Source organism: Equus caballus, chromosome 1 (assembly GCF_041296265.1).
Source record: "Equus caballus isolate H_3958 breed thoroughbred chromosome 1, TB-T2T, whole genome shotgun sequence".
Lineage (NCBI taxonomy): Eukaryota > Metazoa > Chordata > Mammalia > Perissodactyla > Equidae > Equus > Equus caballus.
In genome coordinates this window covers 128,827,500-128,847,126 of record NC_091684.1, presented here as the reverse complement: position 1 = coordinate 128,847,126, position 19,627 = coordinate 128,827,500, and the positions used below count along the sequence as shown (strand labels likewise).

Genomic DNA, 19,627 nt, shown 5'->3' with positions numbered 1-19,627 from the left:
AAGATTATACAACTATGTACCAGGAGGCTTTGGGGAGAAAAAGGAAAAAAATAAAATCTTTGGAAAAAAAAAAAAAAAAGACTAAGGCCAAGCTCAGAGAGCCTGGACTGAACTTCTGACTTCAGGTTCTGGGCCATCCTAATTCACAGCTCCTCATCTCCCTTTTCACCTTCATACTCCAACTTAAAAACAAATACAGTGTTGGAGGTATGGCAGGTACTCACTCAATAAATGCCTGTTGATGGGGAATTGGCGCATTGTACAGTAAATACTGTACTGTAAATACACTACTTTAGAGCCAGAAAGGTCTTTAGAAACCCACTATTTTCTCTAAATAAAGCTTTTTAGAAAAGAAAATTTTAAGCTACAGATCCCTTTTTTTCAAATAAAAACTTAAATGGAACCCCAATAGAGGAACTGCTCTGATTGAAACCCACATCCAGCTCAGCATCCCCACCATCCTGGGGCATCAAGTCTCTGAAGCACCTGCTCCAATCCCTAAAGGGAGAAACGGGCCTACAGAGGTCAAATGATTGCCAAAGGTCACACAGGGAGTCCAAGCCAGAGGAGAACCTCGTCTTCTGATTCCACAACCCATGACTTTCTGAACACCTAGCATGTGGATTTTTTCTTGTAGACCACACTAAAGGCAAAGCAAATTTACTAGCACATTCCTTAGCAACAGGGCTGCTTCAGTCCCTCATTCTGAAGGCTTACTGTACCTACCAAAATGAATTAGGTGTTGAGTAAGCTCAGTGATTAAAGGATTGATTCCTTTTTAGACAGTGAGACAGAAGTTGCTTTACCTTCAGGAACAAATGTGACGTAAGTTACCAGCACACACAAACCCAGGTGTGAAGAGGGTAACAAAGCAGAATCCCGTTACTGAGTAAAACCCAGTTATTGATGCCCAAGAACCAGTGTCTGCTTGATGACTGAAAGATAAATATATTGATAGCTAGGAAAGCTTCAGATATTTGTGTTCCTTCTGCAAGTACTAGGTGCTTTCAGATTACTTGATTTAATCCTTAAACAACTTCATGAGGCAAGTATAGATATTTCACAGATGGACATATAAGGCTCAGAGATGTTAAGTAATTTCCTTAGGGTCACACATCCAATCAGTGGCACTGCCAGGATTTAAACCTAAGACTCCTGAATTCCAGTGTAGAGCTCTTTTCACTAGATAACAGTGTATCTGGACCTCTTTAAACTCAACACAAAGAAGAAAAATAGTATCAAATTTTACAGAAAAAGAATTATACTGCTTATGGAAGATTTCTAGGCCAGCACTCTTTAAGAGCAACAGGAGACTCGAGGACCCATTTTTCCCTGTGCCTATACTGTGCTGTGTGACCTCGGCCACAGAGCAGGCAGAATGGGACTGAGAGCTGGGAACCACGACGCCTGGCTTCCTCTCCCAGTTCTGACACCGACTTCCCGTGTGACCTTGAGCAATTACGCCTTCAGACACAGGTAACCTCCCCGAGGAACCAAGGAACCGCAGAGCCGGTCGGAAACCCTTTTCAGCTCCGGCATGAGCTGTCAAGGAGAGCGAGAGCTCTTCAGGTCGCAGCATTCCCACCAACAAAGGGGGAAAGGCAGGCGCGGCGCCTCCCTCGCCGAGGGTCCCGGTGGTACCGCCCCGGTGGAAGGGGCCTCGCGTCCTCCGACGGGGAAACAGCCGCAAGGGCAGACTGGAAGGAGCTCCACGGGGCGCAACCATCTGCCCGGGGCGTGGCCCCGCGATTCCCTCATCTGGGAGAGCCTCAGCCCGTGAGGTCAGGAGCCAGGGGCCGAGCAGACCCCGGGGGAGGCCCGGGCCATGCCAGGGGGACGCTCCGCGCCAACAGCACGGGGGCAGGGCCGCAGCCTCGGGAGCGGCCGGGCCGGCGGGGCCGGGCCGACGGCTCCTGTGACCTTCCCGGGCTCAGCGTGAGGCGCGCGTTCCGGCCCGGGCGGATGCGGGCGGTGGCACCCGGGCTCGCCAGGAGCAGGCCCAGCGCCCCCCGCCTTGACCTTGACGCCGTCCCCGCCTCAGGCGGGGCCATCCGGCGCAGGGCTGCCCACACATCGCACGCGGGCCACCGGGTGAGGCGCACGGGCGACCGGGACAGACGCCCAAACGGTCCCTGGCGGCCGCGCGCCGCCGCTTCCCCATCCGGGCCCGCCCCAGCCCAGCACGCGGCCCGCCTGCCTGCCCCACGCCGGCCTGCCCGGCGCTCACCTTGGACATCCACGCGGGCCCGGCCATCGCGCCCCCTCCTCGGCACGGCCCCAGCGGCGGCAGGAGTGCGCAGATGCGCGGCGCGCGCCCGGAGCCCGCCCCCGCCGGGCCCCGCCCCAAGGCCCCGCCCCTAGGGCCCCGCCCCCGCGGGCACGCCTGAGGGATTCTCCGCGCTCGCTCCCCGCCCCAGCCCTGGGGGCCCACCGCCTCCGCCGGCCAATCGCCGGGCTAGTCTCGCGGTGTCCGACGCCGCCGAGCGCGGAGCAGCGACCTGGGAGCTGCCTGACCGTCATCTCCCGGAAGTCTCCTCTCGCTTTTCCTTCGTTCGTTGATTCACTGTTTAGATAAGAAGTTTGTTCCGCGCCTACTAGATGCCCGTCACTCTTCTAGATTTGGGGGATATGGCTTCTCCCACGGAGTCTACAGTCTCGTGGAGGCAGATAGATAATTTACTCATTCCACGGATTTTTACTTTAACAGCTTAATTGAGGTATAATTTATATACCATGAAATTCACTCACTGTAAGTTCAGTGATTTTTAGTAAATGTAAACAGTTGCACAGATCACCAGAATCCAGTTTTTGAACATACGGAAATGTTCCTGTGTGCGTTTGCCTTCAATCCCGTCTCCCATGCCAGGTCCCAGGCAGCTACTGATCTGCTTTCTCTCTTTAGAGCCCTACAAATATTTTTGAGCTACAACTAGATTCCAGACACTGTTCTAAGTGCTTGGACTTACAGTCCAGTAGGAAAGACAGACCTCAAGTATCACACAAAGACGTAATTTAAAACCTCGATGAGTGTCAAGAAGCAAAAGTGCACAGAGCTATGAGAAGGCAAAATCAGGAACCTGATTCAAATCTAACAGAGAGGCCAGAGCAGGCTTCCCTCAGGAAATAACACCCTTACTCACCTTCCTCTTTGTCCTCTGCTCAGCAACCACAATCCTGAAGTTCCACTGATCTCGGCCCCTAGCTGGGTGCCCTGGAGGTGGGGTGATTTAGACTAAGTCTCCCCTCACCCCAACATGGAAAGCGTTCTGTCCAGAGAGGAGCTACCCAGCCGCCCAGAGAGCTGATGAATTAGGTGGAGAAACGATGCCAAAGGTTTTCATGAGATAAGTAATAAACCTGCAGCAAAGTCTGTGGCCTTGTCAGGATAGAGGAATCCCATCAGCCTCTTCACCGTGGCCTTCTCATCAGGCCCTGGAGGCCCATCCTGAAGTGTTCTCCACAGTCCTCTTCACCTTCATCTCCCTCACCACCCCTGCCCTCATCCAGGCCTGACCATCTCATGCCCAGACTGTTGCAACAGCCCCCTCACCCACCAACCTCCCCCTTCCAGTTTCTCCCCACAGTCCTCTCCTTCAGGCACAGCTCTAACCAGGGTTCCACCCTGGCTTTAAAACCTCCTGGCTCTCCCTTGCATTCACCTCTCACCACTCTCTTTTCTCAGCCATATTTCCTGTTACTCCTTCCAGCCCTAAAGTCCTGGAGTGCCAGCCAAGTAGAATTCTGGCTAGCCCCCAAATGCTTCCCATATTTTCTCTGCCTTTGGTTATGCCATTCCTTCTGCCTGAATGCCTTCTTGCCCCATTTTCAACCTGTTGAAATTCCAGGCACTTTTGAAGACTCAGCTTAGATATTGGTTCCTTTGGGAAGCCCCCAAGACCTGCTCACGTGTCCCTTCTCCCTACTCAGAGCTCCCTGGCACCTGGTTCCCAGCTCTCCTGGGAACTTTATCATGTTATTTTCTGCTGTGTACTACTGAGAAGATCTTCCTCAAGCCCAGAGACTATCTTTTATGTCTTTGTTTCTGGAAGAGAGACTAGCACATCAAGAGTACTTGCTGCTCGGTGATTATAAAACAAAAGTTGAATGACTTTCTCCAATTTCCATTTAATCTTCATAATAACTCTATGAGGAAACTGAGAAACAGCTAGTAAGCAATGATGCCGGCATTATACTAGGAAGCCTCCTAATTACTAAGGCAGTTCTTCTAATTGCTAAGTTTCCTCTGAGGAGCCAACCAGTTCCACAAAGGCTTCCCAAGCACAGTCCCTATCAGGGCACTGTGAGGACAACGACGTGAGTAAGCTCCAGCCCTGCACTCTGAGTCCAGTGAGGGAGAGACAGAAGAAATCCAGACAGCGACAGGGGCTGTAAGGGCTGGAGGGAGGGGTTGATTAGGGAAGATTCCACTATGGAGATGGCATTTGAATCAGTCCTTGAAGAGGGAAAATGTCAGCAGCCTGAGTTGAGGCCATGAGAAGGGAACAGTGCCAGCAAAGACTTCCAGGCAGGAAAGTGTGGAACCCTCAGAAGCTCCGATTCTGGAGACTGAAAGGAACCTCACAAGTTTCACAGTCCAGCTCCCACAACAAGGGGCTCCGTGCCTCCTGAGCAGCTGGAGGGGTGTCAGAGAGACAGAAAGCTCCCTCGCTCTCAGCTGGGACCTGCTCCCTGAGTCAGCCCTTAGGCTCCAGAACTCCCAGTCACTACTCCTCACACATGTTCCAGAGTTCCTCCAACATGCAGGTCACTCTCCTCAGGACAAGCCCCTTTAGCCTGTCCCTTGAACTTTGTGGTGTCCAGAGATACGATCAGCAAGGTATGTTTGGACCAGATAATGGGAAAACATTGCAACTCAGGAGAAGGATCTAGGTGTGCCCTTATTTGTTACTACAGCAGTACCAAAACCAGGTGTGCTTCACTCTAAGAAAATTTTTTAATCAAGATGGCAATTTTTAAATTAATAAATCAGCTAAATAAAGTATACTTATTGACATACTAAATGCTTCTTTTTATTTTTTATGAAAGGAACACAAATTTATTTCAACAGAATTTCTGTATTTTCCTAAATATTAGGACTTTAGTAAATAAATGGGCAAAGGACCTGAACAATTAGTTCACAGCCAAAGAAACACGATAAAGAAACTTCAAAGATGTCCAACCTTGGGGCCAGCCCGGTCACCAAGTAGTTAAGTTCACTCACTCTGCTTCGGTAGCCCAGGGGGTCGCTAGTTCGGATCCTGGGTGTGGACATGGCACCACTCATCAAGCCATGCTGAGGCAGCATCCCACATGCCACAACTAGAAGGACCTACAACTAGAATATACAACTATTACTGGGGAGCTTTGGAGAGAAGAAGAAGAGGGAAGAAAAAAAGGTAAGATTGGCAACAGGTGTTAGCTCAGGTGCCAATCTTTAAAAAAAATAAATAGGGCCGGTCCAGTAGCACAGTGGTTAATTTCACGTTTCTCTTCACTGGCATGGGGTTTGCTGGTTTGGATCCCAGGTGGGGACATGGCACCACTTGGCAAAAGCCATGCTGTGGTAGGCGTCCCACATATAAAGTAGAGGAAGATGGGCAAGGATGTTAGCTCAGGGCCAGTCTTCCTCAGCAAAAAGAGGAAGATTGGCAGCAGATGTTAGCTCAGGACTAATCTTCCTAAAAAAAGTAAAATTAAATTAAATAAATAAAGCACACTTAAATAGACTTTAAAAAAAGTGTTTTTATAATAAAGTCCAACTTTAACTATAATCAAATGCATGCAAAAATTTTAAAAATTAGAAACTTTTTTACCCCTTTTTATTAGAAAGTATTAAAATGCTAGTGTCCTATACGATCTAATTTATGGTGAAATTGCTACACTCTAAGTTTTGGCTGGCCTTATACGTTGCCACAATCTTTTTGGAAAACGATTTAGCAATGCGTCTCAAGAGCTACTGTGTTCTTGCCCTTTCACCTAGTAAATCCATTCCTGAGAATTAATCCTTTCAAAAAAATCCACAAAGACAAAGCCATTAGCACAAAGATATTCATTATAAGATTATCTATAATTTTTTAAATTAAAACAAAACCAGTTTAGATGATTAACCGAAGAAATGGTTATGTAATTTAGGGAAAATGAATTGAATGGGACGCCACACAGCCCTCACAAGCAATCGTAATGAAAACTCTTTGTAAGTATAAGAAAAAAATATCAACATTTAAAATATCTCCTATGCTCTGCTCTCACTTCTTCCTGTATGTGAGCAAAAACTAGCAAGGAACCTGTGCCCTCACACAGTCTTCCTTTACTCAATAAAATCCAACTCCAGTCTTCCAGTTGCTCAGGCCAAAAGACTTGAAGGTCAGCTCTATTTTTCAAAATAAATCCAGAATTGGACTCTTCTCCTCACCTCCACCACTCCCACCCTGGTCCGAGCCAGAGTTATCTCCCGCTTGAACCGATGCAGTAGTCTCCAAACTGACCTCCCTGCTTCACCCTTGCCCACCACCCATTTCCTGCCCTCAGGATCCTGTTGAAAGCATAGGACAAATACCCCTCCTCTGCTCAAACAGCCAGTGAAACCCTAGCTCTCTCCAAGCAAAAGTCAACGCTCTGACAGGGGCCCATAAGGCCCTAAATAGTCTGGTCTTGCTACCGCCTCTCTTTCCTCATCTCCCACCATTGTCCCCTTCACCACTCTTTTCCAGGTACACCTGCCTCCTTGCTGTTTTTCGTTAGGTCACACTTCCTCCCACCTCAGGGCCTTTGCCCTTGCTGTTCCTAAAGCCTGGAATGCTCTTCCAAATGGCTTGCTCCCTCAGCCACTCCTCATCCCCCGCTCCCCACCCCTATCCCTGGCCGCCACCAATCTACTTCATGTCTCTATGTATTTGCCTACACTGGGCATGTCATATAAATGGAGTTATACAATTTGTGCTCTTTTGTGACTGGCTTCTTTCTCTTAGAAATTAAGTCATATTTTCAAGACTTATCCATGTGTGTTGGAAAAACCTCAGTTCTTTTCATCCTGTTTCCTACTGCCACATTCACAACACTTCTGGTCACCAAATGTGTAGAGATTTTTCCCCACCAATTCAATTCCCCCCAAGCAATTCTCTGTGACACCAGCTGGGTGTCCTACAATTTAACTCAATTCTGACACTATCTACCTGGAGATAGTGTCAGATCCCACAGGTTAAGCGTTCGGTCCCACTAGACTGTTCCCTCCCACAGTTAAGACAACAATCACAAGTCCAAGTTGTCACCTGCACTTCTGACCAATCGGCTATAAATCTGAGGTTGCCACAACCTCCTCCTCAGGTTCGATTAATATGCTAGAGCAGCTCACAGGACTCAGGGAAACACCTACTTACATTTACCAATTTATTTATCTATTTATTTATTTGAGGAAGATTAGCCCTGAGCTAACATCTGCTGCCAATCCTCTTCTTCTTCTTCTTCTTCTTTTTTTTTTTTTTTGCTGAGGAAGACTGGCCCTGAGCTAACATCCATGCCCATCTTCCTCCACTTTATATATGGGACGCCTACCACAGCATGGCTTGCCAAGTAGTGCCATGTCCACACCCAGGATCCGAACCAGCGGACCCTGGGCCTCTGAAGCGGAATGTGAGAACTTAATTGCTGCGCCACCGGGCCGGCCCCAACATTTACCAATTTATTAAAGGATGTAATAAAGGATACAGATGAACAACAAGATGAAGAGATACATAGGGCGAGGTCTGGGAGGGTCCCGAGTACAGGAGCTTCTGTTCCTGTGGAGTTGGGGTGTGTCACCCTCCCAGTACATGGATGTGTTCACCAACCTGCAAGCTCTCTGAACCCCACACTTTTGGGATGCTTGTGGAGGCTTCATCCTGTAGGCATGATTGATCATTAAGTCCATTTCCAGCCCTTCTCCCTTCTCAAGAGAATGGGGGGCAGGGCTGAAAATCCCAAGATCTAATCATGGCTTGTTCTTTCTGGTGACCCTCTCCCATCCAAGAGCCATGCAGGAGCCCACCCAGAGTCACCTCATTAGAACAAAAGACACTCCTATCACCCAGGAAATTACAAGGGCTTCAGGAGCCCTGTGTCAGGAACTGGGATCAAAGGTCAAATATTAGAACAAAAGATGCTCCTAGTGCTCATATCACTTAGGGATTTACAAGGGTTTCAGGAGCCTTGTGTCAGGAACCGAGGGCAGAGACCAATATATATTTCCTATTATCTCATACCATGTCATGGCTTGTATCAGTACTTCATTCCTCATTATTGCCAAATTATATCCCATCGTGTGGATATACCACACTTCACTTATTCATTCATCAGCTGATGGACGTTTCAACTGTTTCGACTTTTTGGCTGTTATGAATAATGCTGCTAAGAGCATCCACTTTCCTTTGATTTCTTTTATTGTTCCTGAAATGTTACTTGTGCAATAAAAATTATGTGTTCCAAAACATCCCCATACATTGACCTTCTAATAGCATGTGTGTTGCCTAAAGCACACAAACAACACGCACTATATGGCACGAAAGCCTGGAATTGTTCCCTTCCTGGGGGAGTGAAAAGATGCCTGTCTGCAATAAGACTGGATAAGTCTTCAATCCAGTGATTTCTCCCTTTGTCACACCTCCCAGTTAGAAAACAAGAGCGTGCCCCAGGGCTCGCAAAAGGCACAGCAGAGCCTAGTGGGAAAGAGGTGGGCCTTGGGCAAACTTACTCCTACTTCCTCCACTGCAATGACTTCAGGTCAAAGAAAGTTGCCCTGAATCCTCTTGTTTCCACAGTCAGGTTTTTCTGTGTGGGTCCCTCCGGCAATCACTGCTGATTGCTCTGTCAGGCCAGGTCTGAATCTGTCGGGGCTAGAGATCAAGCTTCATCCCCAACCTCAGAGGAGCCCCTGCCCTCTGAGGATCTGGGCAGATACACAAATAACCACAGGAAGAGACACACACTAGTATTGTGAGCCTCTCCCAGGCAGCCCCAGCTGGTCTGTTCATCCCACACGCACGGAGACACTCAGCAATGTTTACTGATCAAACAGATGAACTGATACTCTGACTGCACTTGCCACTCTTCAGTGGCATTTGGAGAGCAATGCAGGCTGCAGAGACAGTGCCCCTGGGCACCTCCACCTGGAAGTTCCAGGGCTCTCCACACTTTCACTGAACTCATCACTCTTCCCTCTAAAGTGCCCTCTCTCCCGTGTTCCTCATCTCAGCAAACCTAAACCAGGGAATCACCCTCAACTCTTCCATCGCTCACTCAAAAAAGATTCTCTGGAGCCAGCCCTGACAGTTTAGTGGTTTAAGTTTGACATGCCCCACTTCAGCAGCCCAAGTTCAGTTCCTGGGTGCAGAACCACACCACTCTCATCTGTCAGTAGCCATGGTATGGCAGTGGCTCACATAGAAGAACCATATACAACTATGCACTGGGGCTTTGGGGGAGAAAAAGGAGGACAAAAGGAGGAAGATTGGCAACAGATGTTAGCTTAGGGTGAATTGTCCCCTGCAAAAAAAAAAAAGAAGAAGAATGTCTGTGCATCTGCCATATTCTAGGCCTGTGGCTAGGCACAGGGGAGGAAGCAGTAACACAACGGAGGTGAAGTCCCTGCCCCCTTGGACCTTAGAGTGGTTCTCAACACTGCCAGATATGATGCCCCCATTCTTTTTTTTGTTTGTTTTTTGGTAAGAAAGATTGGCCCTGAGCTAACATCTGTTGCCAATCTTCCTCTTTTTGCTTGAAGAAGATTGTCACTGAGCTAACATCTTTGCCAGTCTTCCTCCATTTGTTTTGTATGTGGCATGTTGCCACAGCATGGCTTGATGAGTAGTGTGTAGGTCTGCACCCTGGATCCAAACCCGTGAACCCCGGGCTGCCAAAGCAGAGCACGTGAACTTACCCCCTCTTCCACGGGCTGGCCCCGATGCCCCCTTTTTATATCAAATGTTTTTAATATCCTCTTTGCCATCCTGAAATGAAACTCATGGATAATATAACCTACTTATACATGTAATGAAAAAACAAAACCAATATAATATAACTAATATAAAAGAGAAATAAAAAGAGCATGCTAATAAAATAACATGTGTTTCAATCTGTAAATGCTCTGACCTAATACGCTAGAAGACATCATGAAGTGGTCGCATGTTTGCACCTACTTATAACAAAGAAGTTTGGATTTAAGAGGGGTAAGGTACTATTCATTTATTTTTGATATTTGAAAATAAGAGCTAAAAAAGTAGGTTTTTATATACCATGGATGACGGCGATGGTGACATCAATAAATGCAGACGAATGCAGGTGTGCCATATGGGGACTCGCCATGGTCAAGCAAAATTGTCAAACAGATAGCATACCAGCAGGCGTCAGGGGTGATTTCTCCTTTCTCAATCATGAGTCAAGTTGCCACCACTGACGTGATTTTCCAAAATGGTCATCAATTCTTGCTGAAGCTCTGAACAAAGCAAAGTTCAGTCTTCCTTTGATTTACGTAGTAGTTGCATTCCTGGAAAATTCAGCATATTTTAAAACCATGCCCCAAAAATACCAAGTTTATGTGTGAAATAGTTAGTTTCCAAGGTCAGATCACTACAAACAGGTATGTTACCTACAGGAGTATCTGGTGGTACTTCTCAAAGTCCCATGGGACATGGGACATTCTCTGTGGGGCAGAACTGTCCCAGCATTGCAGGACATCCAGCATTCCCAACCCCATCCACTAAAAGGAAGCAGCACCCTCCTGTCACTGCATCCACTGAACACCCCATTCACTTCGAAGTATTCCTTGGGGAACAGGAATTCCATTCAGAACATTGGTCTAGAGGGCCAATATTCAAACAGTTGATCCCAACCTGGTGTAACGTGTGCTGTGATATGGATTCCAGGGTCTGTGGGTACTCCAAGCCTGGGGTGCCTCAGGAACTAGGGGAGAGGAGACAGAGTATCCTGGGATTTGAAGCAGGCAGAGATTACTACAAGCAGACAAGACTTAAGGGAGGCCCATTTTTCAGACAGAAAGACGGGAAGAAGGGGTGCTAGGCAGAGGGACAGCATCAGCAAAGGCTGGAGATGGATGATAATCCATGTGGTTAGTGGGGAAATACAAAGGCTAGAGCACAAATGGCCAGGAAGGAAGAGGCTGGAGGAAGAGGCAGGGAAGGTCCAGATGCTCACACTCCTGTCACAGGAAGCAGTTTGGACTCTGTCCTGGGGAGGTAATGGGGAGCCATCTGACATAATGTGTGTTTTACTCATAAGTGCATTATTTTGCTTAATGAACGCTGGGCAAAAGATTTGCTCCCCTGAGGTCCGTTTTGGGAATAATATCTCTGGAGCCAGGTCAGAAGTAAGGCCTAGAAATGCAACCCAGGGGTATTGCTCAAATCAAATTGACTTATCTTCCATTCCCATACACTGCAGGACCTGGCTTTACTTTGTCTATCCAAGTCGACAGATCAAGTTCAGAGAAGCTACATAAACAGTAATAATGCTTCCCTGAAAGCAGATGTGACTCCCAGCCCAGCACTCCTCCTAGAGAAGCCAGCCTGTGGTCTGCAAGGTTAATAGAGTGAACTCTTGAAAGCTCACTCCCACAATCCTTGGGGTAGACAGAGGAACTCATGACCACTTTCAAAGAGACAATGTCCACTCTCAGTGAAGGTACCAGGGCAACAGAGAAAGATCTCAGCAAACCTGAGTCCCCATTCCCACCCCACAGAGGGTTCTGAATATTCTATGATTAATGTGACACCTTATAACACCTTAAATGCTTTACCAAGTAGAAGCTAATATATTGGCAAAAGACCTGTTGAATCCCCCATTCTCTTGAGTTAATCAGAAAGATGCAGGGAAATGAACTAAATCAGAGTCCTCTCTACACAGACTTCCTAACAATCCTCCAAACACAGAAATGAATATGAGATCATTTGGTTCCAGATGTTGAGGAACCCACAGCCAGTCAGCGACACAGATAATTCTGGGAGACAGCTCATGTTACGATGATGGGACTTGGGAGGCGCCAGGGGTTCTTAGACAGATTCCTTTGTTTCTTTTGTGTAAGTCATGACCCCAGGGCCTCTCTAAGCCATAGAAACTCTCAGCTCACTGAGACTCTCCAAGAGGTCTTACTGAACAACGTTTCTGTATGGTTAAGAGTTCCTCTAAGTGATAGTGAAAGTAGCCTGCTCCTAAAAATTGTGGGGATCTAGGGCATTTGGGGTGCCATTTTTACCCCATTTTACCCCCATCTCTCTCTCTGATTCTGATGGCTTGGGAGGGACCATAAGATTATTTCACAGCTGCAGAAATTGATGCTGAGAGAGGAACAATGACTTGCCCAAGGTCATAGTGAGCAAGTCAGGATTGGAAACACAAATCCAGGATTACCTTCAATTGCAAGACCACATGTAAATACGTTTATGAAAGTCCCCAGGGCAGTGATCAATCAAACTGTCTCTAAGAAGGAGTCATTCATACAGTCATCAAATGAATGTTCTAGGCTTTTCTTGTTCAGTGCTGAAGCCACTAGCCACATGCGGCTATTGAGCACTTGGAAGGTGGCAAGTTCAAATTAAGATGTGCCATGTGGAAAATACACACTGGATTCCAAAAACTTAGTGTGAAGAAAAGAATATAAATTATCACCTTAGTAATTTTTTTATATTGACTACTTGTTGAAATTACAATGTTTTAGATATATCTGGTTAAATAAAAATATTATTAATGTGGCTACTAGAAAGTTTAACATTACATACATGTCTTATATTGTATTTCCATTGGACAGATCTTCTATAGGCATTGAGAATACAGCAGAGCACAGGACAGACAAAAATCTGTGCCCTCCTGGAATTTACCCCTGAGAGGAGACAGATACTAAGTAAACAAACAAGTGAAATATACATGGTATGTTGGGGATGATAAGTGCTTTAGAAAAATGAAGTAGGGAGGAGCGGTTGCCACTTAGAGTGATCAAGAAAGGCTTTGCTCATATTAGCCTTCAGGAAAATGCAAATCAAAACCACTATTAGATACGACTTCACCCACTCTAGGATGGCTGTAATCAAAAAGACAGCTAATAACCAGGATCGGAGAGGATGGAGAAATTGGAACCCTCATACATTGCTGATGGGAACGTAAAATGGTGCAGCCACTTTGGAAAAAAGTTAGGCATTTCCTCGAAAAGTTAAACATAGAGTTACTACATGAACCCAGGAGTTCTTTCCTTAGATATATACCCAAGAGAAATTAAAGCACATGTCCACACAAAAACTCGTACATGAATGCACATAGCAGTCTTACTCCTAATAGCCAAGAAGTGAAACACTCAAAATATCCATTCATTGATGAATGGATAAATAAGTTGTGGTATATCCACATGACAGAATATTATTCAAACATAAAAAGAATGATGTGCTGAAACATGCTACAACATGGATGAATCTTGAGAATGATACCAACCCTGATATCAGTTTCCCTACATGAAACCCAGCTTAGATGGGGTTAAAATCAAAACACTCTTTCCCTGCTTACTTCCTGGCTTCCTGGCTCCAGAATCCACTATCCTCCATGGAGACAGACATCGCCAAAGACAAGCAACTGGATTTACTATCTCCTTGCTGCAAAGAGATACGGGCTGGTGGGAAAGCTGCTGACCAGCAAAGTCATGGGCTCCCTCCTCTCTGCAAGTAGTCCCAAGACCAACGAGAGGCTGGTGGGAAAGCTCCGACCAGCAAGGCCATATGCTCCCACTCCCCTACCTAAAACTCTCCCTTTTAGCTTTTTGGGGAGTTTGGGATTTCAGCGTTAGCTGCCCTTTCTCCTTGCTCAGTGCTGTGCAATAATAAAATTCCTACTTTCTTCCACTATACCTGGTGTCAGAGATTGGCTTGCTGCGCAATGGGTGAGCGAACTCACTTCAGGTTCAGTAACAAAAACACTATGCTAAATGAAAGCAGTCACTAAAGAGCACATATTGTCTATTCCATTTATATGAAATGTCCTGAATAAGTGAATATATAGAAACAGAAAGTAGATTGGCGAGGAGGATTGAGGAGGTTGGGGAGAAATGAGGAGAGACTGCTAATGTGTATGAGGTTTCTTTTTGGGGCGATGAAAAATTTTCTATAATTGATCATGATGAGGGTTGCTCAACTCTGTAAACACACAAAAAAACCACTGATTGTATACTTCAAATGGGTGAATTGTATGGTATATGAATTATATCTCAATAAAACTGTTATATAAAAAAGAAAGGCTTCACTGAGAAAAAATATTTGAGGAGACATTTGAATGAGCTAAGTGGATATTTGGGAGAAGGGGCGTTCCAGACAGAGGGAATAGCAAATGCAAAAGTCCTGAGGAAGAAGTGGGCTTGGCTTTTTCAAGGAACAGGCTAGAGCAGAATGAAGAGAAGAGTAGAAGGAGTTGTGTTAGATGGATGGGCAGCATATTATGTAGGGGGTTATAAGAGCTGATGGTGAATGAGATAAGTCACTGGAGGCTTTGAGCAGAGAGTGACAAGATGTGACCATCAGTTTGGCTGCTGTGTCAAGCATAGCCTGTAGACATCACATGCAGAAACAATTAGAAAACTACTATATTGTCTTTAAAGATTTCTGTTTAAATAATGTGATGTATATGTGTGTGTTACTGGTTCAAATCCCCTATAACAGGGGTTGGAAATTACAGTGGCCCACTACCTGTTTTTGGACAGCCCACAAACTAAGAGTTGTTTTTGTATTTTTAAATGGTTGATAAAAATCAAAAGAATAATACTTTGTGACACTTGAAAATTATATGAAATTCAAATTGCACTGTCAATAAGTAAAGTTTTATTGGAACACATCCATGCCCATTTGTCTCATATAGCTGCTCTCACAGCAGAGGGGAGTAGATGTAACAGAGACAGTGACTATACGGCCTGCAAAGCCTAAAATATCTCCCAGCTGGCCCTTAACAGAAGAAGTTTGCTGACCCATAGAGCAATGATTATCAAACATTTTGGTTTCAGGGGTATTTTTCACTCTTAAAACCTGTGGACTTGGGGCCGGCCCAAGTGACATAGTGGTTAAGTTCACATGCTCTGCTTTGGCAGCCAGGGTTCACAGGTTCAGATCCCGGGCATGGACCTAGCACCACTTGTCAAGCCCCAGTGTGGCAGCATACCACATAAAGCAAAGGAAGATGGGCACAGATGTTAGCTCAGGGCCAGTCTTCCTCTCACACACACACACACACATACACACACACACAAAAGAACGTATAAAAAAAATTGAGGACTCAAATTTTGTTAATAGAAATTATATCTATTAATATTTATCATATTAGAAACTAAACGCACATTATCTCATAGGTATTTTTAAAATATGTATTAAATAATTTTAAAATAACAATAAACCCACTATATGTTAGTTTAATTAACATATTTTTATGAAAAATTATGTCTTTGAAGACAAAAAATATTCAGTGAGAAGAGTGGCATTGTTTTACATGTTTACCGATGTCTTTAAAGCCTGGCTTAATGGAAGACAGCTGGATTCCCAAATCTGCCTCTTCATTCAACCTGTTGCAATACTACACATGTAACTTATGGAAAATTCCATTCTATATTTGTGAGAAAATGAGAGCGAGAAAGCAAATAATGTCTCAGTATTATCATGAAAATACTAATGGTGCTGACCTCACAGACCCTCAGAAAAGGCCCCAGGGATCACAGGGACCACTTTGAGAACTGCTGCCCTGCAGGCAATAAGGACTTAACCCAGGAGCGCACACTCCAGAGACACTTGCCCAGTGCTTCAATTGTATTAATGCCATTCCAGTGGCAGAGGATCCGTTCATTAGCAAAATGAATGCACAAAATAATTGTCCATTGGTCAAACAAGCAGTGTTCCAGGTGTGTGAAGTGCTGTGCAAGGGCCTCTACCCTTGCACAGACAGAGCATAAGAATCTAGTGAGTTCCGATGGTCTCTAGATCTTAGGAGTCCACCTGCTCTCAAGTTCAAGCCACTGAGTGAGGATGCAGTCACCTGATCCCAAACTGAAGGTTGTCCAAATCTTGTTCCTCAAATATTGTTGCTTCTGCCTTGGACTAAATCTTTAAAGAAGGAAACTTGTTGGAACACTCAAAAGGACAGGAATTTGGGCCTTCACTGAACTTACAGAGCAGGTTATATAACAGTTGAGGACCTACTGGCTAATAAATGATGGTCCATGGAGTAGAATTCAGTCTGAGACTTGCCCACTTGCCTCAATATCCTTATGAGCAAGGTTTGCTCATCTACTGCTCATTACTGGAGATTACTGAGATCTACAGCAAAATTGAACCAAGCTGTGAATGAATCGGCTTAGTCATTTCATGGTAGATACTACAACAACAATCCAGGAGAGATGTGAGGGGGGCCTTGGACCACAGTGATAGTGATCGAATGCTACACAGTGGTTGGATTCTAGATATAAGGGGCTGTGCTGATGGGCTGAGTGTGAGGTGTGAGGAGAAGAGGGGAATCAAGGAAGGCTTTGAGGATGTTAACGGCACCTGAAAGGACAGACATGGCAGGCTGCAGGAGAAGCAGTTTTGTGGAGGAGACTGACCCCTCCTCCCTCAACAACAGGACAGTCACCATCAGGTTGGGGTCTCATTCTAGGCCATCTAGGAACTTCTCACATCCAGAATAGCTTCTGGGAGAGGGTCTAGAACTGGCCAAAAGGGGTCGTTCAGGAAGGGAGAGAGTGGGTTCACTGTGCTCTGTACTAAAGGGCCTGGTCACTCAGTTCTCCAGTAGGAAAATCTTTTCCAGGTCAGAATATTTGGGGAGTTACTTGATTCAGTGTGTGGACAGGTCCAGGAAAATGTATTCTTTCAAAGAATGATGATTCAATATTTATTAAAACCTTGTCCTAGACCCTGGGGATGGAGCCAAATGAGATGTGGTGCCAGTCCTCCTAAATGTTAGTATTTGAGAGGAAATAAATCTCTCTTCAAAGAAGACAGCCCCAGGCTGTATATTCATTAACCCATCAAATATTCACTAAGAATCTATGTTTAGGGGCAGGCCCCTTGGCCAAGTGGTTCAGTGGCCCAGGCTTTTGCCAGTTCAGATCCTGGGTGCGGACATGGCACCGCTCATCAAGCCACGTTGAGGTGGCGTCCCATATAGCACAACTGGAGGGAACTACAACTAGAACATACAACTATGTACTGGGGGGCTTTGGGGAGAAAAAGAGAAAACAAAAAGAATCTATGTGCAAAATGCTGGAGATACAGGAAAATTACCAGACAAGCTGTTCAGTGGTAGGATATAGGTCAGTTGCGGGGTCGGGGGGGCGGTGAGAGAGACAGAGAAAGAGACTGAGTGAGGCAGACCTAGTATATAAATATACATGGCAGCTATGTCGAAGGAGAGGCCGAGATGTCAAGTACTCTGTGAGAAAATATAAGACTTCAGGGAGGAATGAGGTTTGAACTGCCCCTAAGACAGACAAGACTCAGATGAGGCTAGATAGTTGCAGGACATTTCAGAAGGGGCCTTGAAGCTGATACAAATTAGAGATGGGACAGCAAAGGATTTGAGTGGAGCTCTGGCGAGTGGCTCACTGGGCCTACCGGTCTGCTAGAAGGTAGGGTTACTTTAGGAGATGTTCCTGCCCAGCCCTTGGGCCCAGGGCACTCCATCTCTGCCATCAAGATCAACTTAGACTCTAAGTCTTAGAAGAACAACTTGCAGATCAATGATATTTCATCACAAAGAACAGCAACTAGTCAAGGAGGAAGGACTGCGGAAAGAAGGAAAGAAACGAATGTTTGATTGTATCTACTGAGACCCTTCACCTCCTGTCGTGTTTACTCTTTGGGCATTTTGTAGTATTTATTCCTCCTATTTTCCCTACAAGTTTATTGTGTCAGTCAGAAATGAAACTAACATTTAATGAGTACTTGCAAAATGCCTGGCATCACCATGACACCCCTAACTATCCCTTGTCACTACCTTCTCTTGTTTTATCTGACTAGGAGTTGGCCCCCTTTAAACAGTGGTAACCACATGTTCCCTTGCCCTAGACAGTGTGATCAAGAAAGTCAGGACCCAGATTAAAATCCACCCATTACCAGCTGTGTGACCTGGGGCAAGTCACCTTCTCTGAGGCTGTTTCTTCATCTGTGAAATGGGATAATAATACCAAGCTCTATAGACTGAAGAGGCATTCATGGAATAATCATATCAGTAAATGATAAAGCATCCAGCACAACCCCGGGCACAGAGTAGGTCATCAATGTCTTTCTTCTCCCTCTGTCCACCATCCCTTCAAAAAAACACACACATTGTCTTTCTCAGGAACCACACCCAACATCTGAGAGCAGCAGAAGCACATGATTTAGAATCAGAGAATGAGGTTAGAGCCTTCTTTTCTCCTTCCTAGCTGCGTGGCATTGGGCAAGTCCCTTTGGCTCTCTGAGCCCAGAGTTTCTCCTCTGTAACATGAGAATTGTTTCCCTTCACCCTCCTCACAACATTATTGTAATAGTTCAAGTGAGAGGGCCTTATCTAAGGCGATGGCAATAGCGATCAACAAGGATTTATTAAGGGAATCTTCTAGTCAGGTTGGTTGCTTCTATTTATCACCTGTAAAAGGAGGGACCTCCCAGAACTAAAAACACAGTCTTCTTTGTAGAGGTTCTGGCTTTTTTACCCGGAACACCTGGTATGCAAATGAACAGCATGTTAGCTGTGGTAACAGAATGTACCCGAGCAGGATCTGAACACACACAATTCTGGCCTGTTTGTGGGCAAGGTGGAATCTAGGGTGGGAAGAAGAACTTTTGTAGTAGTCATTGCATGGTTCGGACAGGGTTTCAGGTTCCCAACTCTAACATGGGAGAAAGGGGAAGTACAGATGGAGAGAATCTTATCAAGGCCTGTCTTTGTTCTAAGACTCCACATTCTCTGAAATCCCACATATCCTGCCTTCTTTCCCACGGTTGAGGCCCCTATCACATGTGTCCAATACAAACATGTGTCCAATACAAACGAAGGCTGATGATGTGGCCTCTGAAGGCTGGTCAACAATCCCCTGGGGCTCTGAGTTTCTTCCTGCCCGTCTGGTAACAACTCATTATGCCTCTGATGACTCTCACGATATCAACAGGGGGGCTTGTCTGCTTAGCTGATGGCTGCTATTCTCACTGACAGGTGGCAGAATAAAGTTGGAAAACCCCAACCAGGAACCTCAGGTATAAAAGGAAAATGTGAAAACACCAAGGATCATCTGCCAAACTTGGACCCCTGCTCCTACTGGAACCCCCAATCTTCAGCCTAAGCAATGATTCTCTAAGTGTGGTCCCGGGACCAGCAACATCATCATCATCATTTGAGAACTTGGTAGATGCCCACATTTTTGGTCCCCAGACCTACTAAATCAGAAACTCTGGGGGCGGAGCCTCCCAAGCGATTCTGACGCATTAAAGAAACAAATTTTGTCCCCTTCATCAAAATCCAAGTGTGGAAGAGTGGGCTGAGCCAGCCCCTGAGTCCAGGCCAAGTTCTGCCAGTTCCCAGCTGTGGGACTCTGGGCAAGTTACTGAAACTGTTTCCTCACCTGTAAAATGGAGATAATACCTAT

General features: G+C 45.8%; 1 protein-coding gene across 20 annotated transcripts in view; it reads right to left on the bottom strand.

The window, feature by feature from the left end:
* IDH3A (isocitrate dehydrogenase (NAD(+)) 3 catalytic subunit alpha) overlaps positions 1-19,627 on the bottom strand; it is an 80,948-nt gene that overhangs the window by 60,209 nt on the left and 1,112 nt on the right. For 4 of the 20 annotated variants that reach the window (XR_011424939.1, XR_011424940.1, XM_070232707.1 and 1 more), the window contains exon 1: positions 2,228-2,353. The exons of 2 other annotated variants lie outside the window; for them this stretch is intronic. Coding sequence is in view for 6 of the 18 variants with exons in the window: in XM_070232707.1 (XP_070088808.1) it covers positions 2,228-2,254 (27 nt within the window). In the remaining 12 variants the exon portion in view is untranslated. Of the gene's footprint in view, positions 1-1,449; positions 2,158-2,227; positions 2,354-3,140; positions 3,720-5,221; positions 5,336-10,265; positions 10,517-19,627 lie in introns of those variants that run through there. 14 more of the 20 variants (XR_011424935.1, XR_002811443.2, XM_023652532.2 and 11 more) reach the window with 9 other exon arrangements.